This window comes from Wickerhamomyces anomalus, assembly GCF_001661255.1.
Source record: "Wickerhamomyces anomalus NRRL Y-366-8 unplaced genomic scaffold WICANscaffold_7, whole genome shotgun sequence".
NCBI lineage: Eukaryota > Fungi > Ascomycota > Saccharomycetes > Phaffomycetales > Wickerhamomycetaceae > Hansenula > Hansenula anomala.
This window is the reverse complement of record NW_017567116.1, coordinates 560,516-584,330: the sequence shown is the minus strand read 5'-3', so window position 1 is coordinate 584,330 and position 23,815 is coordinate 560,516. Positions and strand designations below refer to the sequence as shown.

Genomic DNA, 23,815 nt, shown 5'->3' with positions numbered 1-23,815 from the left:
CATTCACATGGATTCACATGTTTTGCCACTTTTCATTGTTGATTAGAAATCAACTCTACAATAAACTACACTTGACAACTTTTACCAAAATCACATAACGTTAAAAGATATTATACCAATTAGATTTCAAAAAAAAGAGTCTTCAATATAAATGCACTGTTCCTTTTTCCTCAATTCAATAAATTTAAGCTTGGTATTGGTAGTTTGGGAATTGTCTCAAGTTTTGTTCTAATGGACCTTTTCTTGACAAGAATTTAACGAAAGCACCATCATCTTTAACTTCACCAGCATTTCTCTTTTCAACGTATTCATCTCTGTTCAAGTTGGTGAAACCCCATTTCTTGGATAAAATGATTTTTTGTTGACCTGGGAATTTATATCTAGCTCTTCTTAAACCTTCAATGGCAACTTCTTTGTTTGAATCTCTAGTTCTAACAGAGAAGATAATTTGACCAATATCAACACGAGCAGCTAAACCATGTGGTTTACCCCAAGCACCTCTCATACCTTGTTGCAATCTATCCGCACCAGCACATGACAACATCTTGTTGATTCTTAAAACATGGAATGGATGGACACGAACTCTTAAATGGAAAGAATCACGACCAGAGATTTTGGTAATATATTTGTTAGCACAAATACGAGCAGCTTCTAAAGCTTCTGATGATAATTGTTCCAATTCGTTTGAAACTAAATGGATACATAATGGGAATTCATCAACAGTAGCCTTCTTTCTACCTAAATCGTAGATACGAATTTTAGAGTCTGGGACAGCTCTGTTGTATCTAGATTTTGGGAAAGGTTTGTTCTTTTGGTATCTGTAACATCTAGCTGGACGACGAGCCATTTTGATATAATTTTATTCTTTACCTGATGTTGATGTATTCAAGTGGTGGTTGTTGAATTAAAGGTGAAAAAATTGTTTGGTATATATGGAAACTGGCTTGATTAGAAATACGTTTTGCGGGTAATCTGTGGCAAAAAAGCGCGAATTCTTCGGAGCGAAAAAAAAGAGTGCTGAAAAGCATTCCGAGGTGCTGCTTTGGCTGGGAATACCGGGGGTCCGATGACAAATGGGAAAAAGTGACTGTGATTTTCTGGAGGCAGAAACGCAGAGTGGTGTTGGGATGGGGACCGTGGCACATGACCGTCTTCAGACTGTCCCAAAATGGCTCGAGATTTCGTATGGTGGCCATGGTAGATAGATATTTCCAGTTTGGGAAGTCTAGATGTTTCTTTTATCTCATCTCTTAAGAAAAAAAAATTTATTTAGATGTAAACTACTTTGTTAACTATTGAATCAAATCAAAAAGATCATTGAACAATGGGTAGATATTCAGTTAAAAGATATAAAACAAAGAGAAGAACAAGAGATTTGGATTTGATCTATAACGATCTTGCTACTCCAGAATCAATTCTTAAATTAAAAGATGCTCCATTAGATGAAACAAAACCTGGTATGGGTCAATTTTACTGTATCCATTGTGCTAAATATTATGAAAATGATCAAGCTATCCAAGCTCATTATAAATCTAAAATTCACAAGCGCCGTGTGAAAGAACTAAAGGCAAGACCTTATACAAATTTGGAAAGTGAAGCTGCTTCTGGTACAAATTTACAAAGTTTTTTACAAAGTGTTGAAAAACATAAAGCAAGAATGGCTATGGAGGAACAACATAAAGATGAAATTGAAAAATTAGTAAAGACTGATCATCCAAAATTGATTGGTCTTGCTGATGAAAATGAAGTTGTCATGGAAGAAAAATAGATTACGTGTATTTTTTTAGTGGGTTTCAAGCATTTATTTGTACATTAGTGGGTTTTGTTATTGGTTTTTTTGGCGTGTATATTATTATCATTAAATTTGATTTTCATTATTTATATTCATTCGTATTATCATACTTCACCAAAGTCAAAATGTCCAGCTTTTGAAGCATGTTCGGTAACACCCTTTTCACCGTCTAAAACTGATCCACAAGTTTTACATTTAACTTTAAACGTGTTGGTATTTGTAACGTAACCTTTATGGTTTAAACCATTCGCCAACGATTTAGCACCACCAATGAAATCTGAGCCTAGTTTCGAGGTTTTTTCAAAAATCGTGGTTTCTTTACCATGCTCTTTAAACACAACAGCATCATAATGGATACCTGTATAGAGCACAACAATATATTTAGAGGCATCTGGGTTAAAAGAATCCACACGACCAGTTTCAACATCAATGGAGTTCACAGTCACATTCAAAAATGAACTTAAAATTTGTAATTCAATTGCACCACCCCAACTGGTTTTCTTTGTGATCCACTGAACATATTGTTCAACAGGCTTCCCCAAGATTGCATCATTATAGTTGATTGGATCAGCCATTATATATTGAGCGACAATTTCACGAAGATCCACTGATGTCTTTGTTAAATATTTCAATGATTCAAATAGGCATGAATTATTATCTGGAATTGTATAAAGGTCAACTGAACCATCACCAAAAGGAACGGACTTTGCTCCTTTCTCTATAGATTTTGGTGTCAATTCAATCTTTTGTTTCTTTGCAGGTGCGGACTCTTCAACAAGATCATCACCACTCTTTTTAACTTCTTCAATTATTAATTTATCACCAGCTCGTACACCCAAATCCAATAATTTATTACCACCAATCAAATCTAAATTCTTTGGAGGGAACCCAGCCTTAATATTGAATTCATCTTCATTTTGAACAATTCCCTCCTGGACCAACTTGTCCAATAACTGTTCTACTGTGGATTCATCGTCTACACTCAGCACTGCTTGATCCTTCTTTGTAACAACTTTAAGTCTCATTATTTCTTAGAATGTATGCCAATCGAGCTAAATGTTATCAACCTTTTTTTGCCATCAACCAGATTAGATTTTCCAATCTCATCGCGTTCAAAGATCTTCCCTTATCAGATACGAGGGTAAAAAACGTGACCAAAAAGAAGCCCTCGTATCTCATACCTCATCTTCAAATAAATTTATACACTTCTTTGAGATGGTATCACTTGAGAAACCCACTGATTTTACCACTTTTGACTAGCTTGAAATGGATCATCATCCAAGGACGATCAAAGAGCTGGTAGCTGAGGCTCATAACTATGAATACTCCACTAGTGTGCCATTGAAGATATATCTACGAACTGCTGAGATATTAAGCAGACATGTATGTGGTTGTTCAATCATCCATAGGCTTGGAAAACTAACTGTGCATTAGGCTGATCTGTATAAGGCACAAAACTCAAATAGTGATGCATATATACTATATCTTCGGTTTTTAGAGTGAGTACCCAAGTTATTGCTTCGTGAAGAAACAAACTAACCATTATGTAGTCTTTTGACTAATAAAATATCAAAGAATCCACAGTTGAAGAAGGGAACTGACCAATATAAAACTTATCTTGATCTATTATCAAATAAAGCACCTTCAGCTTTCCAAAATGCTGAAAAGATAAAGAAGCAATTGGATCAAGAGATTAAAGCATATGAGAAATATATTCGTCTAAGACAGGAACAGCAACAGCATCAAAAACCAAAAGTTATAGAGAAGCCTGTGGTAGTGGAGTCGGAAGATATAATGTCAGAAAAGGATGATTTTGATGAAGCCAAATTTGCGAGTAGATTAAAACAATTTCAATCTCTTCAGAGAGATTCATCACCTACACCTTCATATCCAAAATTAGAACATTCAGCTACACCAATAAACCCAAGGGCATCTTTGGAAACACAACATAATTTCATACCACCTTCACTTCCTCCAAAAATATCAATTCAATCCGAACCACCATCATTACCACCAAAAACTACATTGGAGCAACCACAGCATAAATCAATTGCATCAACTGAATCTAAAAAACCATTAAAGACAGTTTTCCTACCTTCTAAACTACCACTAGACTTCCTAGGCATCGCATCATCTAATTCCCAAAAAAACCTAGAAACCTGTGGTATTTTATGCGGATCGTTATCATTAAATGCATTCTTCATAACAACATTATTAATCCCTTCACAAGAGTCAACTTCAAACACATGTCAAACTCTGAAAGAGGAGGATATTTTTGAGTATGTTGATTCTCATAATTTATTTGTTCTTGGCTGGATCCATACCCATCCTACTCAATCTTGTTTCCTCTCTTCAGTGGATTTACATACGCAAAATTCTTATCAAATTATGTTACCAGAAGCTCTTGCCATTGTATGTGCTGTGAAACATGGAGTTATGGGACAGTTTAGATTGACTGATCCTCCAGGAGTTGGGATAATAACAAGATGTCAAAAACCTGGTTTCCATCCTCATGAAGAGAAAGAAATTTATAGACATTGTGAAAGCAAATATGGTGGACATGTTGTTGTCAAGGATGGTCTCCCATTTGATATTGTTGATTTAAGAAAATAATAAATTACATGAACAAGTATCGAGGTGAATATAAATATTTATAAGCTTTTTGTTATTTCAAGAATGTATACACGCTAATATAAATTCCTTCATTCATTCCAACCTAATGAACTTAAATCAGCTCTAATTTTATCTTCTGTTTGTATTTTAAGCACTTGTGTATCTTCTAAAGTCTCACCATTTGCTTGCTTCATCTTTAGTGCTTCAATAGCTCTTAATTTCTTCAACAAACCTCTGATTTTTTTCTCTTCAAGACTTTGAACACCACCAGCTATTAATGGTTCAGATTTTGGTTCTACTGGAGCAGGTGAAGGTTCTGGTGTGCTATTTTCTGAAACTTTCTTATTTTCTCTCTTCTTACGGTTCTTTGCAGCTGATTTACTTTCTTTTTCAACCGGTTTTGGAGCACCTGGGACTGTTCTTTCTCTTGTTCTTGGTTGGAAAGAACCTTGAGATAAATTAGCACCCAATTCTCTTTGATATAAAGATTGTGGAGCAGATGAGTTAGCGTTACCGTTTCTTTGATGTGGAGGTCTATAAGCACCTTTTGGTTTTGTGGTTTCACCTGGTGTAGCTTTTGAATGCTTTTCTTGATAATCCAATGCACTTTGAGTTGGTTGAGGATCATCATCTAATTTTTTTAAAGGTGGGAATAATTCTAATTCACGAGGTCTCCAATCAACTGAATAAACTTCTTTGAAATCTTTGTTGAAAATTAATTTACCAGTGGCATACCAAACTTTAACACCATTATCAACTCTTAATCTTGGTGAAGTTGTAGCTGTCAAGATGTAACGTCCATCTGGAGACCATTGACAAACAGAAGTGTTTGAAGCTTCAAAAGATGAGATTTTTGTGAATTTTTGTTGACGATCATAAACATCAACTGTACCTTGTAAATTACCAAAACCCGCAACCAAAATATATCTGGCATGAGGAGAGAACAAGATAGTGTTTTTTGGGGCTGGAGGCAATGAATGAATAGTATTACCTCTTGCATCAAAAATCGTAGTCTTTGCAGGCATATAACCATACACGACACCAAATTCTCTAGCGGAAGGAGACCAAGTAATATCATGAATTGGACCATCTTTATCCAAGGTAATTCTTGAATCATAAGAGCCTGCAATACCTAATAAATATAGAGTGGTTTCACCATAATAAGATTTGTTTGAAGCATCAACATCTGTAGAGGCTAATGCTAATAATGCAGTACCTAAACTATTCCATTTTAAAGAACATCTTTCAGCTTTGAAGAAACTTTTGGTTGAAACTGGTTGGGTCATTGAAGTTGTTATGTTGAAGACACTAACACAAGCAGGCTTACCAGATTTTTCTGGGACGAAAATTGCAATTTTTGGATTTTTACCAGGTGATAATTTGAAATTTTGTAAATTTTCAACTTTTAAAGATGACCAAGCTGGTTTATTAAAATTCAATTCAGCGTTAACTTCATAAAATTTGATTTCATTTTTAGATTGTCTTGCAATTAATTCTTCATTTGCAGTGAAATCTGGCTTCCAACCGCTTTGATCTTTAGCACTATATTCACCAAATAATTTCCCGTCAACAGAAGTGAAGATCTTAACATTATTATGATAATTACCATCTTCTTGTTTCACTGGTTTTTCCCAAGTACACAAATATGAACCATTTGGAGAAAATTGTAAATCAAAAACATCTTTTAATTCAAGTTTATTCACAACTGAACCATCATCTGGATTTACGATTGTGACAAAAGATGGTTGGGTGAATGCGAAATATTTACCATTTGAAGAGTATTGAGAGACACGGATATCTTCACTTGTTGGTTGTTGGATTGTTATATCTTCATAAGATGGTGCACCTTGTATAAGACCAACAGCTTTTGGAGCTCTATAAAAGAATTGTGTTAATGCAGACATTGTGTGTTTTTGTTTATGAAGGTGGAATGTATGAAACTAGAAAATAATATGGTCTATTGAGAGGAACTGAAAAGGGATATGCAGATTTTTGAATGTAATCACTGCTGTCTAAATAATTTTAGATCTTTGATGTGAGCTTTCAACTGGTTCTCTGAACTTTTGAAATGTAAAAGACTTGATCTTTGTTCAAACAATGATAATGGAAAATAATCAGCGTACTAGACCTTTTGACAAGCTGTGGCTAATGTTTCGTATTCTCCTTTCAAGGAAGTTAGTTCGAATGAATCCAAAGTTCAGTTGAATTGTTTACTTTGCCATTAAGATTCTTGAATCGAACTTCAACGTCCATTTTTTTTTGCTTCAACGAGGTTTCGTGGAAGTGGTGTCGGGATGTGGAACAAAACCTCATCGCGGATTGTTGATCGCGATTTGAAGCTTTTTGACATAAAAACAACAGGGCAATAAAATTTGAGGACTTTGGATAGAAAATTGATCCATTTCAGAGGATTGAATAGAGCCGGAGGGTGGTTGGAAATTCAAACGTGATTCATAAGGAGATGAATCAGAGGTTCATAGAGAGAAAGACTGAAATGTTTCAGATATTCTTCCTTAGAGCAGGTGAAGATTATGACCCAGATCACTGAACTTCAGGTTGTATTATTCGAAACATAACTGATTGCAGACTTTTGAGCTCTAAGGATAATTGGAATTGACAGTTGAAGACTATTTCAATGTAACTGAGTTTAAGAACTCTTGTTGATACTGTGAAACCACTGGTCATCATATGAATTGATAAACACCCAAAGTATATCAGGAATGAGCTTGTTATTAACGATTCTTTTCTATAGAGATGCGTACTAAACGTGGAAAGAAGAGGCCCAGGGGACTCAAGAAGAGTAGAGGGAAGGTCAGAGCCAGATCCAAGAAAGCAGACTGTTTAACTATTAAAAAGTTACTATTAATTAAAAGCTGCTGTTCAGCGCTGAAGCTCTCCATTATGATCCCAGTCAGTGTAATTAAACTTCAATTGTCCATTCACCAACAATGAACTAAGTGACGAAGTTATTCAGGACTCAGGAGCTCCGATCTAGGTGTATTGTTTCTATTTTGCAAAATTTCAATTAACCGGCATCAGATAATTTTGTTCATCAATTAGGTGAATCTCAACTTTCATGTTAGGGTTGAAACCACAAGAAACTTATCAAGATTCAGTGATCAAGTCGGTAATGATGATTTTGCTACATCAAAGAAGAATATTAATATCTAGACAGTTCAGTATGATTGATGTTGCAACCGACTATAGTCATGTCAACAAATACCATACTCCAACACTAGACAAACAGCTTTCCTGTCTACTAATTAATCGACTATCCCAATCAATGTCGGACTGGCAGAGGATTGAAGACACATAAAAGACGTTGGTTTTTTCTTCATCATTGGTTGTTATTTCGGTCAACGCTAGCTGCAATTACCAGTGTTAAGTCCTAAATAGTATGACATACATCTGCCAAAATCATCGTTAACGTTGAGTCTGCCTGCCAAAGAAAGCTACTAATTTAACAAAGTTCCCTACCGTAGACCTAATTTAGTCCAGCTCAACTTCACTAGCAGATACATACGCAGCCAAGTGACTTCTATTATATTTCTTAGATGTCAGGTCAAATCATGTAGCCTACTCTACACTAGGAGCACCTAATTACACCTAGCTTGAACGTCTTTGAAGCTTCTCTATCTTGTCCAACAAAAACCTTGAAAAGTGACAGATCTGAACAGCCTCTAAATTCGTCAAAACCGACTCAAACTATAAAATTAAGCTTTTGGTGGGTTATCTGTAGTTGTTTGAAACAGGAAACTCATAAATCCAGAACTGGAAGCACACTTATGGGCTTTTTTGTCTTTTATACTTGAACAGAGTCGTGAGAGCTTTGATTTACATCTAAATTTTCAAATATAAACGTGGTTTACACTGTGTCAACTTTCAAGTGTCAAGTTTCATTTATTCAACATAAGAACGTCAAATCCAAGAGTTCTTTGTTTGAAATTAACGGTCGTCTTCTCAACTTCTCTGGCATCCTTTCGGCTTCCTTTGGCATTCGTTCTCGCTTCATCAAATTGTATGGCATTTACGGTACACTTTGAAAGGGGTTGAGCGCCACTTGCGATATTTGCACCAGATCAGGAAGTTGCACAGGTAAAAATAGATGCGAGGCAGACCGGAAGTTGAACGTTGAGCGTGTAAGGATGGGAAGTTAGTGGGTGAACCAGGGCGCACTAGCCACCAAAGGGCTCGTTACCGTAGTTAAGCTGTGGCGCGTGCAGCCTTGTGCTAAAAATAGTAGCCCCTTCCTGATTGGTTACTACAGTAATCTGTAAACAAAACACGGTCCTTCTTGCAAAATTGTTCGCGCGTTACGTAATCCCCAAAAGGAAAAAGACACGGTCGGTTTCAATTTTTTTGTTGCTGAGATCAAAATTTCAGCCCAAAAAAAAAAAAATAAAATTCGCTTGTTTCAAATTCAAATCAAATTTCTCTTCTACAAAAAAACTTGAAAAGAACTTTATCAACATCAGTATTCCTGAGAACATATTTTCAATCAAATTTATTTACATTAGTTTGTTAATTCATTTTTTTGGTTACTAGTTCTTTGCGTTCCTATAAAAAAAAGAGAAGTCCTTCACTAGATTATTGTCAATAATTTTAGTTGCCTTCAATTTTTTTTAGTTTTCTTTGATCTGGATTTATTTATTATACCGACATCCTTACAAGGAGAGAAGATTATAAATAGAATTCATTGTGAAAGACAAACATCAAGAACACAACAGCACATTGAAAGGTGAATTACATTACATTCGCTCTATTATCAACAAGCTGATTTGAATAAAATCATTGCTGTCGCTTTTTGAATTTTCATTCCATTCACTTTTTGATTTTTTTTTGGTTCCTGGATTCTTTGATCTGACAGGAAGACATATCAAAAAAAGAACAACAATCAAGATTTTGAAGAAGAACAAGAGAACAAGAAAAGCTTTATATTCATTTACTGCTACATCTTCAGTTTTTTTCTAGCTGGTTCTTTTCATTTATTGATAATTGTTAATTTCCAAATCAAAGAGTTTTATTCTTTTTTACTTCTCAGGAACAGTCTTTTTTTACCTTAAACAGTTGATTTTTGATCGTTGAACAGTGAGTACTTTTTTAACACTAACAATTCCAGCAAAGAACGCGTACAAGAGCTAGAGAGAATTCTACACACAGCGGTACCTTTTTCAGTTATTTGCTGCTGTTGTTGTTGATTTTGATTTTGATGGCCCACAGCCAATTTTCGGATTTTCAGTTTTTTCCCATATCGTTACTTCCGAGCTTTTGGACAAAAAAGAAAATTTTGCCTTGACGCGCTTCTTTGGGAATTTTCTTTGATGGATGAATTTTGAGATCAAAGATCAGAAAAATTTCTTTCATCAAACAACCACGTTAAGGAGAAGTGTATGCTAACCTTGTTGATCTAGATCATGTCGTACAACAACGATCAAAACCAACACTATTATGATCAGCAAGGTCAATATAACCCTCAACAAGATGCTCAATATGACCAATATGCTGATCAATACAACCAACAATATGAGGATCCAAATGGCCAACAACCATACTACAATGATGGCTACCACGCGTCTCAAGAAGGTTTGAACAATGGTGAATACTATGATCCTCAAAATGATGCTTCATACTATTCACAAGGTTATGATCCTGCTACTGGTGCTGCTTATGATCAAGGTTACAACCAAGAAGCTTATTATGATCAACCAAGGGGTGGTGCTAATGATCACGAAGCCTTTTCTGACTTTAGTTATGGTGCTCCAAATGCTCCAGGTACTCCAGGATATGACTCTTATGGTACTCAATACACTCCATCTCAAATGAGTTATGGTGGCCCAAGATCTTCAGGTGCATCAACTCCAATTTATGGTTCAAATGGTGCTTTTGATCCTTCTTCAATTGCTGTCGCTTTACCAAATGAGCCATACCCAGCATGGACTGCTGATCAACAAGCTCCAATTGCCATTGAACAAATTGAAGATGTTTTCATTGATTTGACTAACAGATTTGGTTTCCAAAGAGATTCAATGAGAAATATGTTTGATCATTTCATGACTTTATTAGATTCAAGATCTTCAAGAATGTCACCTGCTCAAGCTTTATTATCTTTACATGCTGACTATGTTGGTGGTGATACTGCAAATTATAAAAAATGGTATTTTGCTGCTCAATTAGATCTTGATGATGAAGTTGGTTTCAGAAACATGAACTTGGGTAAATTATCAAGAAAAGCTAGAAAAGCCAAAAAGAAATCCAAGAAGGCTAGAAAAGCTGTTGAAGAACATGGCCCTGAAAACACTGAAGAAACTTTGAATGCCTTGGAAGGTGATAATTCTTTAGAAGCTGCTGACTACAGATGGAAAGCTAAAATGAACAATTTAACTCCAATTGAACGTGTTCGTCACGTTGCTTTATATTTGTTATGTTGGGGTGAAGCTAATCAAGTTAGATTTACTTCAGAATGTTTATGTTTCATTTACAAGTGTGCCTTGGATTACTTGGATTCTCCAGCATGTCAACAAAGAGTTGAACCAGTCCCAGAAGGTGATTATTTAAACAGAGTCATTACTCCAATTTATCGTTTCTTGAGATCTCAAGTTTATGAAGTTGTTGATGGTCGTTATGTTAAACGTGAAAGAGACCACAACAAGGTTATTGGTTATGATGATGTTAATCAATTGTTTTGGTACCCAGAAGGTATTGCCAAAATTGTCTTTGAAGATGGTTCAAGATTGGTTGATTTAGCCCCTGAAGAACGTTATGTTAGATTGGGTGAAGTCTCTTGGGACATGGTTTTCTTCAAAACTTATAAAGAAATTAGAACCTGGTTCCATTTGGTTACAAATTTCAATCGTATTTGGATTATTCATGGTTCAGTTTTCTGGATGTATATGGCTTATAACTCCCCAACCTTATATACCAAAAACTATCAACAATTGGTTAACAATCAACCTGTTGCAGCTTATAGATGGGCTTCAGCTGCTTTAGCTGGTACTTTGGCTTCTTTTATTCAAATTGTTGCCACTATTTGTGAATGGTTCTTTGTTCCAAGAAATTGGGCTGGTGCTCAACATTTGTCTCGTCGTTTCTGGTTCTTGATTTTGATCTTTGCTGTCAATTTAGGTCCAATTGTCTTTGTCTTTGCTTATGATCCATTAACTGTTTATTCAAAAGCTGCATTAACAGTTTCCATCATTATGTTCTTTGTTGCCATTGCCACTATTGTTTTCTTTTCAGTCATGCCATTAGGTGGTTTATTCACATCTTATATGAAAGGTTCCACAAGAAAATATGTTGCTTCCCAAACTTTTACTGCTTCATTTGCCAAATTACATGGTTTGGATATGTGGATGTCTTACTTGTTGTGGACTATTATTTTCTTTGCCAAATACATTGAATCTTATTGGTTCTTGATTCTTTCATTAAGAGATCCTATTCGTATCTTATCCACTATGGAAATGACTAGATGTGTTGGTGAATATTGGTGGGGTTCAGTGTTGTGTAAACAACAAGCCCGTATCACTTTGGGTTTGATGTACATGACTGATTTGATTTTGTTCTTCTTGGATACTTATATGTGGTACATTGTTTGTAACTGTGTTTTCTCAGTTGGTCGTTCATTCTACTTGGGTATTTCAATTTTAACCCCATGGAGAAACATTTTCACAAGATTACCAAAGAGAATTTACTCCAAGATTTTAGCTACAACTGATATGGAGATTAAATACAAACCAAAAGTTTTAATTTCTCAAGTTTGGAATGCTATTGTTATTTCAATGTACAGAGAACATTTATTGGCTATTGATCATGTTCAAAAATTATTATACCATCAAGTTCCATCAGAAGTTGAAGGTAAAAGAACTTTAAGAGCTCCAACTTTCTTTGTCTCTCAAGATGATAACAATTTTGATACTGAATTCTTCCCAAGAAACTCTGAAGCTGAACGTCGTATCTCATTTTTTGCTCAATCATTAGCTACTCCAATTCCAGAACCATTACCAGTTGACAACATGCCAACTTTCACCGTTATGACTCCTCATTATTCTGAAAAGATTTTATTATCATTAAGAGAAATCATTAGAGAAGATGATCAATTCTCTCGTGTTACCTTATTGGAATACTTGAAACAATTACATCCTGTTGAATGGGATTGTTTTGTTAAAGATACTAAAATCTTGGCTGAAGAAACTGCTGCATATGAAAATGGTGATGAAGAAAAGGATGAAAATGGATTGAAATCTAAAATTGATGATTTACCATTCTACTGTATTGGTTTCAAATCTGCTGCTCCTGAATATACCTTGCGTACCCGTATCTGGGCTTCATTAAGATCACAAACTTTATACCGTACTGTTTCTGGTTTCATGAATTATGCTAGAGCTATCAAATTGTTGTACAGAGTTGAAAACCCAGAAATTGTTCAAATGTTTGGTGGTAACGCAGAAGGTTTAGAGAGAGAATTGGAAAAAATGGCTAGAAGAAAATTCAAATTCATTGTTTCTATGCAAAGATTGACTAAATTCAAACCTGAAGAATTGGAAAATGCTGAATTCTTGTTAAGAGCTTATCCAGATTTACAAATTGCTTATTTGGATGAAGAACCTCCATTAAACGAAGGTGAAGAACCAAGAATCTACTCTGCTTTAATTGATGGTCACTGTGAAATTCTTGAAAATGGTCGTCGTCGTCCAAAATTCAGAGTTCAATTGTCTGGTAATCCAATTTTGGGTGATGGTAAATCTGATAACCAAAATCATGCTTTGATCTTCTACCGTGGTGAATATATCCAATTGATTGATGCTAATCAAGATAACTATTTGGAAGAATGTTTGAAGATTAGATCTGTTTTAGCTGAGTTTGAAGAAATGAATGTTGAACAAACTAATCCTTATGCTCCAGGTTTGAAATTTGAAGAACAAAACAAGAACCATCCAGTTGCCATTGTTGGTGCAAGAGAATATATTTTCTCTGAAAACTCTGGTGTTTTAGGTGATGTTGCTGCAGGTAAAGAACAAACATTCGGTACCTTGTTTGCTAGAACTTTGGCTCAAATTGGTGGTAAATTACATTATGGTCATCCTGATTTCATTAACGCTACTTTCATGACTACTAGAGGTGGTGTTTCTAAAGCTCAAAAAGGTTTACATCTTAATGAAGATATTTATGCTGGTATGACTGCTTTATGTCGTGGTGGTCGTATCAAACATTCTGAATACTTCCAATGTGGTAAAGGTAGAGATTTAGGTTTTGGTTCAATTTTGAATTTCACAACCAAAATTGGTGCTGGTATGGGTGAACAAATGTTATCTCGTGAATATTACTACTTGGGTACTCAATTACCATTGGATAGATTCTTATCATTCTACTATGCTCATGCTGGTTTCCATATCAACAATCTGTTCATTCAATTATCTTTACAAATGTTCATCTTAACTTTGGTTAACTTGAATTCTTTGGCACATGAATCTATTATGTGTTCTTATGACAGAAATAAACCAGTTACTGATATCTTGTATCCACTTGGTTGTTACAACTTGGCTCCAGCTATTGATTGGGTTAGACGTTATACTTTGTCTATTTTCATTGTGTTCTTTATTGCCTTCATTCCAATTGTTGTTCAAGAATTGATTGAACGTGGTGTTTGGAAAGCTACTCAAAGATTCTTCCGTCATTTGTTATCATTATCACCAATGTTTGAAGTTTTCGTCGGTCAAATTTATTCTTCATCATTGTTGAATGATTTATCAGTCGGTGGTGCTCGTTATATCTCAACTGGTCGTGGTTTTGCTACTGCTCGTATTCCATTCTCAGTCTTATACTCAAGATTTGCTGGTTCAGCTATTTACATGGGTACTAGATGTATGATCATGATCTTATTCGGTACAGTTTCTCACTGGCAACCAGCTTTATTATGGTTCTGGGCTTCCTTATCATCATTAATGTTTTCTCCATTCATTTTCAACCCACATCAATTTGCTTGGGAAGATTTCTTCATTGATTACAGAGATTTCATCAGATGGTTATCAAGAGGTAACAACAAATGGCACAGAAACTCATGGATTGGATACGTTCGTATGTCAAGATCCCGTATTACTGGTTTCAAACGTAAGGTCTTGGGTCTTGAATCTGAAAAAGCTGCCGGTGATGCATCAAGAGCTCATCGTACCAACATTTTCTTTGCTGAAATTTTCCCAACTGTCATCTATGCTGCTGGTTGTTTTGTTGCTTTCACTTTCATTAATGCTCAAAATGGTGTCAAACATGTTGACCCAGTCAACTCAGTGTTGCGTGTTATCATCTGTACCTTGGCTCCAATCGTTATTGATTTAGGTGTTTTGTTCTTGTGTATGGGTTTGTCATGTTGTTCTGGTCCATTGTTTGGTATGTGTTGCAAAAAGACTGGTTCAGTTATGGCTGGTTTCGCTCATGGTGTTGCAGTCATTGTTCACATTATCTTTTTCATTGTTATGTGGGTTCTTGAAGGTTTCAACTTCACTAGAATGTTGATGGGTGTTATTACATGTATTTACTGTCAAAGATTAATTTTCAAATTGATGACTGCTTTGATGTTGACTCGTGAACTAAAGAGTGATAATGCTAATACTGCTTTCTGGACTGGTAAATGGTACGGTAAAGGTATGGGTTGGGCTGCTTTGTCTCAACCAGCAAGAGAATTATGTGCTAAAGTTATTGAATTGTCTGAATTTGCTGCCGATTTCGTCTTGGGTCATATCATCTTGTTTGTTCAATTCCCATTGGTTTTGGTTCCATTAATGGATAGATGGCATTCAGTTATGTTGTTCTGGTTGAAACCATCCAGACAAATTCGTCCACCAATCTACTCATTAAAACAATCACGTTTACGTAAACGTATGGTCAGAAAATATCTTGCATTATACTTGTTGGTTTTGATCATATTTGCTGCTTGTATTGTTGGTCCAGCTGTTGCTGCTAGTCATGTTCCATCAAACATCGGTAGCAGTTTGACCGGTGTTTTCGCCAACTTGGTTCAACCAAGACACCAATGGAACAATGATACTGGTCCAAATGCTACATCATTAACAGGTTACTACTTCACATCAACTCCATCATTATCAACTTGGTCCACCAAGGCTTGAGTTTGATTCTGCATACAATTTATCAAATTTAAAAACAATTATGTATAGTAGTGTCTTTGAATAAGGGAATGGGTTTTACATATATATCCAAGTCGTGGTTTTCCTTTCATATACCTGGGGAGGTTTTCTGATAGAGAAAGGTTGATTATTGTTTTTTGAAATTTGGCTTTGTTTTTTATGTTTACCATTTGACTTATCTTTTCTTTCTGTCAATTACGTTTTGTGATTGTGCTATTTTTTTTATCATTTTATATTTCTTTTGTGTATGATACAATATATTATTTTTGGACTAGTACTAGTTTTTGTGGTTTTTGTGTAAGGTTTTCGGCATCAATTGGACGTGTCTAAATGTATTCCACGATTGAACCCAGTTTCATATATCATATAATAAGTCCCAAGAACAGCCTAGACAGAAGCAACTAGAACTATCATGATGATGATGATCAGTTGTGCCAATGCTTTCAATTTATGCCTTCAGTTCGCTGCCATTTATACCTGCTCGCTGTTCGCGAATCCAATTGACCAACTGACTGGAAATTACTCAGCTTCTACTTCATCCATTGCCCAAATATCCAGCTCCAACAGCTCTTCGGATTCCAAATCATACAGCAATTTAGCTCCTATCGAAGCTTACGGAAACAAGTTTTTCAACTCTGAAGATGGCAAACAATTTTTCATTAAGGGTATAGCTTATCAACCAAGTAGAGCCGCTGGTGATGTTATTGCATTAAACGCTGACAATGTGAAATTTATTGATCCTTTAGCTGAACCAGAAATTTGCCTCAGAGATCTTCCTTATTTGCAAAAATTGGGAGTCAATACAGTTCGTGTTTATTCCATAGATACTGATAGAGATCATGATGTTTGTTTTGAAGCATTTGCAAAAGCCGGTATTTATGTTATTGCTGATTTAAGTGAACCTGATGTTTCCGTTGTCAGAGACTCTCCAACATGGGATACAACTATTTATAACAGATATACCAAGGTTGTTGACTCGTTACATAAATATCCAAATGTCTTGGGGTTCTTTGCTGGTAATGAGGTTACAAATGACAAAAGTAATACATTTGCTTCACCATTTGTCAAATCGTCAATTAGAGACATCAAAAGTTACATTGAATCGAAAGGGTACAGGAAAATTCCTGTTGGTTACTCCACTAATGATGATGCTGAAACCAGGGCTAATGTTGCCGACTTTTTCACTTGTGGTGATGTGGCTGCTGACTTTTATGGTATCAATATGTATGAATGGTGTGGATACTCAACTTATTGGGCAAGTGGTTATAAAGAAAGAACTGAGGAGTTTAGAAATTATCCAGTCCCTATCTTTTTCTCAGAGTTTGGGTGTAACGTCAAGAGACCTCGCCCATTCACAGAAGTTGAAGCTCTTTATAGTCGTTTGATGACTGATGTATGGTCCGGTGGTATCGCATATATGTACTTTGAAGAGCCAAACCAATATGGTGTTGTTCAAGTTAATGGTGGTGATGTTGAAGAATTAGAAGACTTTAAATATCTTCAGAAACAGTTTGCAGATGTCGATCCAAAAGGTGCCACATTGGATGAGTATAAAGTAACCTTCAAAGCAGCTAAAGCCCCAAGTTGTCCATCTAGCTCAAAGTTTTGGCAAGCGTCTGCTGATTTACCACATACACCAGACTCAACGAAATGTGAATGTATGGAGAACTCATTACAATGTGGATTGTCTTCGTACGTCAAGAGCAATAACTTGACCCACATTTTTGATTATGCTTGTAACATTGTTGATTGTGAAGCTATAAAAGGTGATGGTTCTACAGGCTCATATGGATTTTTTTCAGACTGTAATGCTAGACAAAAGGCTTCATATGTTATCAATGAAGTTTTTTTAAACTTGGGAGGGAAAAAAGACAAATGTGATTTCGATGGATTAGCAAGTTTGAACTCGAAAGTTTCAACTGAACAAGAATTGAGTGATATTGTCACATTGACAGGAGATTCATGTCTTTCCATAATTAAAGCAAATGAAGCCAAAAAGTTGGAACTAAAATCATTCTCCAAAAAGAATTCAACAGCATCAGGCAATTCAACTAATTCTCGTAATGGTCATGGTAATGGAACAGGTCACGAGAACTCGGGATCACAAATCAAATTTTACCAAAACTTGAGTTCAATTGTTCTTCTGTCTTTTGTTTTTGTCATTATTTTACCTTTCTTGAACATTTGATCTGCTACATATATATGAAAAGAATATCGATATATTATAATTAGTGAGGGCTTTAAATATTTGTTTTGCACCATTACATATGATATGGATAAATGCATTAACTGTTGATTATTTGCACAATCGTAGTTAGGTCATGAATAAAGGAGAAGTATGGTATTTTATATAAGTTTTATGTTGTTAATTCGTTTCATCATTGCAAAGTCAAAATTCAGTCAGTTTTTGGGCCCCATTTGACACCTAAAAACCCAGTATTCTGATCTCTTGATCCCAAAAGTTTTGGTTGAGGAGGAGCAATCACATAGTATCTTTTTTCACCTGGGACATCTAAATAGATGTATGAATATTCCGGATGTAACACATCAGCTTGAACAGTTTCAAGTTGAACTGCCCCATGTCTTGATCCACTTTCAACATGGAATCTCATGAACAAGTGTTCTTTACCAGTCTTATCCACACGTCTAGTTGAAGCAATTGGTCTATTTCTTGTCCATTTATTGTCACTACTTTCACCATACGCTTTTAACCTCTTACCTTTCTCCAGTTGTAGGAGTTCTTGACACTTTTCATCTTTTTCAATCATGCTAACGGCTTTATTAAATACTTGTGTATCACCTGAAGGTAAAACAATTTCTGAAACGACCAAGTATATGACTAACCCAGCTAAACCAGCAGCACCCAACACAACAGTGGTAGCAACGGCGAATGTTGAGGCAGTTTTGACTCTAGCCCACAATGGGATCTTTGGGTTTTTATCATTTGACTTTGGGTTTGAAGAGGAAGATGATGAGCCATTGGAAGATGATGAAGTTGTGCTTGAATAGTTACGAATTCTGTATAATTGAGCTTGGTTAGCAATGGATTTTGCTAGAAGATTGGACTGTAGCCTTGAAGAAACTAAGAGAGATCTCTGAGCACTCTGATTAACTGATCTGGTGAGTATTTGGAACATGATTGCACTCTTGAAATAACAATTGAGCGGTCTCTTCTCCAAATAATTGACGTCGATGATGTTTTATGGAGTTTGTTGAATTTTTTTTTCCTTCAAAGTCGCGAGCTTCGCGAATTGGTTTTACGCTAGCGAGTAACCTAACAACAATACGTAAAAAGCCCAAGTGTGGTTCAAAAACTATTAAATACTAAAAACTAAAAACTAAAAACTTAAAAGACCCATTTAACAACACCGGAAAATCCTTACTCTTCATCTCTTTGCTCCGGAAGTGGAGCCTCATCCTCTTCTTCACCGGCAAAGTTTTCCATAATGGCAGTGTTTGGATGTAGCACATAACGCATCTTCAAATTCTTTCTAACTGCTTCTAATCTTACTTCTCGATCCTCCTCACTTTCTCCATCCCTTTCAGCTAATTCTTCTTGGCTCATTTCATCCCTGATCTTCATCAATGTTCTTTCTTTGACTAATCTCTTGACAACTTTAAATGCAATTTCTCTTTCATTCCAATATTTAGCTTCAGTATCCAACTCTGATTCAATTTGATGCAAATAGTAATCAGCAATTTGTTCAATTGTCATGGCTTCTTCATTATCACGATCCAATTCACCAATTTTTGGCACAATGATATGAACAATCTTTGTGAATTTTTCATATGAAATGACAAGTTTCTTCTTCTTCTTTTTCTGTGCTTCTTTTTCTTGTTCTTCTTGATCCATATTTTGATCACCATCACGATCTTCTGGTGTACCTTCACGTTGCCCTTGTTCTTCTTGTTCAGCTCTGTCAGCATTTTCTTCAGCCTCTTTTTCTTCAGCTTCACCATCATTATCACCGTCATCATCTTCTGGTATTTCAACATCATCATGTTCAACTCTAATGATCGATTGTCTCAATAGTTCGTAAGCTTCAGCGACAAATGTTGGAGTGATTTCATCAACACAATTAGCTCTTGCAATGGCTTCTGATAATCTGATCAAAGATTCCAATTGACGCACAGTGATTCTATATGAACTTCTACCAAAACCTTGAGCATCATCAGATCTTAACTCTTTATATCTTTCAACTAAGAAATCTCTAGCCTCTTTTGTCATTTTTGGCTTGAAGGTTCTGGCATATTTGATATAACGCTGTAATTGTGTAGCCGTGAATGGAGGATTGATTGCATTATCTCTCTTCATATGTAAATCAACAATATGACTAGCTAGTAAAGTATCAGTTCTTTCATTTGTATCATCCAAAACAACAAAAAATAAATCAAATCTTGACATAATTGGTGCAGTCATGTTCAGGTTTGCCCTAAGCCCCAATTTTCTGTTATATCTACCACCAATAGGATTAGCAGCTGCTAATATAGATGTTCTTGCATTTAAGGTAGCATGAATACCAGCTTTAGCAATGGAAATTGTTTGTTGTTCCATGGCTTCATGAATGGCAACTTGATCTGTAACATTCATTTTGTCAAATTCATCAATACAACAAATACCATTATCAGCAAGCATCAATGCACCTGCTTCAATTGTGAATTCTCCAGATTCTTCATCACGTACAACAGCAGCTGTTAAACCCGCAGCAGAGGATGCCTTACCAGATGTATAAATTGATCTTGGAGCAAACCCAACAACATATTTCAAAAATTGGGATTTAGAGGTTGAAGGGTCACCAACAACACAAATATTGATATCACCTCTTAGATTGATACCATCAACAGTTTTCTTATGAACACCCCCAAGCATTTGTAATAATATACCCTTTTTAACAATATCATGCCCATAGACAGCTGGTGCAATAGAAGAAACTAGTTTGGAATAAATGTGTTCATCTTTAACCATTTCTTTTAACTCTTCAATTTCTTGTCTTGTTAAACTGCCCAAGAATTTAGCTTGATCATGATCAGAATGTTCATCAGATTCGTCATCTAATTTGAAAGCTCTATCTTCTCCAGAGACCATTGAAGAAACATGACAGGCTAAAAATGCAGTTTTATAAGTTAAATCTCTAACACCTAATGCAGCCAGCCCAGTAACACCTGAGTTTAACCCATCACTTCTTTGACCCGATCCACTATCTCTAATAGCAGATGGTTTAACACCAGGTATACCCAATTGTGATAAATCTGGAACAACAATCTCGGTACCGACAAACTTACATTTATCACCAGGTTTTGCTCTTTCCACTAATTCTCCTCTAAGAATAATATCCAAAGTTCTAGGCATTGAACCTGTTGGAATTTCATGTGAATTTTCCTGAACTCTGACTCTTTGCCAATCAACAAATTGAGATTTTGATATATCTAAAGTCCAATAAGCTTGATTCCCACAATCTGGATTTGGACAATGTGTTGGTTCTGTATATCTGAAAACTTGTTCAACACCATCAACAACTGCTCTACAGTTATCACAAGTGAATGAACCTTTGAATAATTCTGGACGAACTTCTGAAGTTCTTGTAACAGTACCTGAAATAGATGATAGTGCACCAATTTGTTCACCTTTCAACTCTCTAATTTTTAAAAGATCTGGCATATTGTAAAAACTTATTTGAATAACTCTTTCAATACTATTAATACTTGATGATTGAGTTGACCCAGTTTCCAAATCAGTTTGACCACCGCCGACAAGACCATTCGCAGAAACTTCTAATAATTTTGGTGTATGTTTCTTGATGACTCTTCTTAAACCTTTTTGAAGAAAAGGCAAGAATCTATAAAATTGATCTCTAATAGCTGCTGCTAGAACACCATTTTCTCTTGTGACTAAATGTTCATAATCAATGTAAATTGTACTTGAATCATTAGCCTTCATAAGATTTAGCTGTGCTATGTAAACTTTCCCTTGAAATCTTTCATTAACTTCTAGTTCATCTTGCGTAGCATTTTCATTTGAAAAATCAACAGTGAACTCTTCTAAAAATTGTTCAAAGGCTTCACGAACTTTTTCACCAGTAAGATCAACGATTTTTCTAATAGCATTCAAATTTCTTCTTCTTAATCTTTCAACTGGAACATTTTCATCTTCTTGAGCTTCTTGATCTCTTTGTTGATTTTGAAATTCTTCAGCTTCCATATTAGCAGTTAAATCACTAAAGATATTGGAATTTGGATTGCTTCCATGGCCACCAGCGATGGAGGATGGAGGCAACGATACTGCTGGAGATGACATATTCTTGACCTCTTGCTTTTACTTCAACTAATACCTTTCTTGTAGTGTTATTGTTTTGGACAAATGAACTTTATAAATCTCGATTGAAAATTTCGTGATTTTACGCGTCAAAATGTCAAAACAATGCCAATTAAATTTCCTAAAACGGTAGTCCGAAACACAAAATGGTCACGTGTGCCGAGGGTCGAGAAAACGACATAGAGGACCCGGGTAAATATTCTAGATCAGAGCCCTTCTGTGGCCAGTTGGACGTTGCCCCTCTAGTGCAATGGTTAGCATAGTTTTTTCCGGAGAATCTGATCCGAGTTCGATCCTCGGGAGGGGCTGACACATTTTCAACTCAATTTTCTACCATTTTTTACTGTAAAGCGTGCGATTTGTTTTGTTTTTTTTGGTTCATTGGAATCCTAATTTTTGCTAGTTGCTCCTGTGCTGGTTTTCAGGTTCTTTTATTGCTGGTGTGGTTGTTTTTGTTGTGTGTTGTGAAGGTCAGGAGTCAGGACTGAGCATGAAGAATTAAGGCGTGTCTAGATCAGATTATTTACTCGATGCACTGGAAGAATTGTCAATTGTTAAATGGGCATTGATTTATCTAATTGAAGGAATTTCATTTTTGTATTAGTCCCAGATAGATGCCTTCGATCAGTCACTGCTTTGTTAAAGTGCTGAAAGTTTCTATTTGGTTAATAAATTCAAATTATTCTTAATCATGTAACCCCTATTCCTAGTCATGTGATCAGTGAAATGTGCCCTACTGCCATATTTTCCTTACCAACATCCCAACACCATTTAGCGCACAAACAAAAAACATCAAACCGACTCATTTTTTTCGAGCCCCAACAAGAAAGTTACCCTCAGAAACCAATTTCGATGACATAAGCACCATAGTAAATTGCGTTTCGTGCAACACTTTTTTTGTATGAGACTCTCAATCGTGCTTTGGTACAACAAAAAAGTGAATTTTATTTCAACTTCAACTATACCTAAAGAAGAGCTCACCTTCAACCGAAACACATAGACAAAGATGGCTAAACAATCATTAGGTATGTGGGAAAACGAACAGAGGAATAAGGGAATAGAGTAAAGGCAAGCAGTTTCAAAGTTATATTATCGTGATCATGAGGAATGCTTTCGTAAAGCAAAATTTATATTTGTCAATCAATGAAAAGTTATAATTCAATAATCAACATTAAAGGAAGGAAAGATACACTAGAAGTGAAAGAATACCAGAGAAATCAGTCAACATGAATAGCCGTAGACCAATATGCTATGAAGATAGACCATTAATCTATGTTTGTGCCAATGGAAACACCCAGATATATTTGATGAGGCTCCACATCTCTATTCCTACCATCAATATTGAGATAATGAATACTAACATTTCTATAGACGTTTCAAGCTCAAGAAGCAAAGCTAGAAAAGCTTATTTCACAGCCCCATCATCTGTTCGTCGTTCTCTTTTGTCAGCTCCATTATCAAAAGAATTACGTGAACAATATGGTATCAAAGCTTTACCAATCAGAAAAGAAGATCAAGTTTTAGTTGTTCGTGGTTCTAAAAAAGGTCAAGAAGGTAAAATCTCATCAGTTTACAGATTAAAATTTGCCGTTCAAGTTGACAAATTAACCAAAGAAAAATCAAACGGTGCTACCATCCCAATCAACATCCACCCATCAAAAGTTGTCATCACTAAATTACACTTGGACAAAGACCGTAAAGCTTTAATTACCAGAAAAGGTGGTAAAGCTGAATAAATTTAAATAAACGTCAATTAATTATAAGGTTTTTTAAATAATTTGGTTTTAGGCTTAATTTTTGGTTCAGAAAATAAATGTATTTTACGCAAAAGAAAACAGAGAACCGAATCGAATCGTAGAAGCTGAATATCTCTTTAGATCTTTATCTTTACATTGCCCATAATACCATAGTTAAGTACTTCGCGAATTTGATCTGTGTTACCCCGGACCAATTTTAAGGGAA

The 23,815-nt window shown here is 35.6% G+C and overlaps 10 protein-coding genes and 1 non-coding gene across 11 annotated transcripts; 6 read left to right on the top strand and 5 right to left on the bottom strand.

The window, feature by feature from the left end:
* Nucleotides 1–184: 184 nt before the first annotated feature.
* RPL10 (60S ribosomal protein uL16) lies at nt 185–847 on the bottom strand (the record flags this gene model as incomplete). Its single annotated transcript, XM_019182403.1, has 1 exon — nt 185–847. One exon carries the CDS (start codon nt 845–847, stop codon nt 185–187), a length of 663 nt encoding a protein of 220 aa, XP_019036405.1.
* Nucleotides 848–1,324: 477 nt separating this feature from the next.
* BUD20 (Bud20p) lies at nt 1,325–1,690 on the top strand (the record flags this gene model as incomplete). The annotated part of the gene is made up of 1 exon (XM_019180762.1): nt 1,325–1,690. A coding segment is annotated over one exon (366 nt), but the record flags the coding sequence as incomplete, so codon positions are not given.
* Nucleotides 1,691–1,896: 206 nt separating this feature from the next.
* Nucleotides 1,897–2,817, bottom strand: OTU1 (ubiquitin-specific protease OTU1; the record flags this gene model as incomplete). Its single annotated transcript, XM_019182376.1, has 1 exon — nt 1,897–2,817. The coding sequence occupies one exon, from the start codon at nt 2,815–2,817 to the stop codon at nt 1,897–1,899; it is 921 nt and encodes a 306-aa protein (XP_019036403.1).
* A 241-nt stretch (nt 2,818–3,058) lies between these two features.
* On the top strand, nt 3,059–4,405 carry RFU1 (Rfu1p; the record flags this gene model as incomplete). The annotated part of the gene is made up of 3 exons (XM_019183913.1): nt 3,059–3,175; nt 3,227–3,291; nt 3,343–4,405. The coding sequence occupies 3 exons, from the start codon at nt 3,059–3,061 to the stop codon at nt 4,403–4,405; spliced, it is 1,245 nt and encodes a 414-aa protein (XP_019036402.1).
* Nucleotides 4,406–4,494: 89 nt separating this feature from the next.
* WICANDRAFT_35975 (translation initiation factor 2A) lies at nt 4,495–6,309 on the bottom strand (the record flags this gene model as incomplete). Its single annotated transcript, XM_019182380.1, has 1 exon — nt 4,495–6,309. The coding sequence occupies one exon, from the start codon at nt 6,307–6,309 to the stop codon at nt 4,495–4,497; it is 1,815 nt and encodes a 604-aa protein (XP_019036401.1).
* Nucleotides 6,310–9,819: 3,510 nt separating this feature from the next.
* Nucleotides 9,820–15,522, top strand: FKS1 (1,3-beta-D-glucan synthase; the record flags this gene model as incomplete). Its single annotated transcript, XM_019182425.1, has 1 exon — nt 9,820–15,522. One exon carries the CDS (start codon nt 9,820–9,822, stop codon nt 15,520–15,522), a length of 5,703 nt encoding a protein of 1,900 aa, XP_019036400.1.
* A 430-nt stretch (nt 15,523–15,952) lies between these two features.
* Nucleotides 15,953–17,728, top strand: GAS2 (1,3-beta-glucanosyltransferase; the record flags this gene model as incomplete). The annotated part of the gene is made up of 1 exon (XM_019185231.1): nt 15,953–17,728. The coding sequence occupies one exon, from the start codon at nt 15,953–15,955 to the stop codon at nt 17,726–17,728; it is 1,776 nt and encodes a 591-aa protein (XP_019036399.1).
* Nucleotides 17,729–17,936: 208 nt separating this feature from the next.
* Nucleotides 17,937–18,494, bottom strand: TIM21 (Tim21p; the record flags this gene model as incomplete). The annotated part of the gene is made up of 1 exon (XM_019180866.2): nt 17,937–18,494. A coding segment is annotated over one exon (558 nt), but the record flags the coding sequence as incomplete, so codon positions are not given.
* A 425-nt stretch (nt 18,495–18,919) lies between these two features.
* Nucleotides 18,920–21,739, bottom strand: MCM6 (MCM DNA helicase complex subunit MCM6; the record flags this gene model as incomplete). Its single annotated transcript, XM_019182423.1, has 3 exons — nt 18,920–19,038; nt 19,069–19,383; nt 19,432–21,739. 3 exons carry the CDS (start codon nt 21,737–21,739, stop codon nt 18,920–18,922), a joined length of 2,742 nt encoding a protein of 913 aa, XP_019036397.1.
* Nucleotides 21,740–22,089: 350 nt separating this feature from the next.
* On the top strand, nt 22,090–22,161 carry WICANDRAFT_t136. Its single transcript has one exon. It is a non-coding gene; the product is annotated as a tRNA-Arg (tRNA).
* A 698-nt stretch (nt 22,162–22,859) lies between these two features.
* RPL26A (60S ribosomal protein uL24) lies at nt 22,860–23,589 on the top strand (the record flags this gene model as incomplete). Its single annotated transcript, XM_019183912.1, has 2 exons — nt 22,860–22,878; nt 23,225–23,589. The coding sequence occupies 2 exons, from the start codon at nt 22,860–22,862 to the stop codon at nt 23,587–23,589; spliced, it is 384 nt and encodes a 127-aa protein (XP_019036396.1).
* Nucleotides 23,590–23,815: the final 226 nt, after the last annotated feature.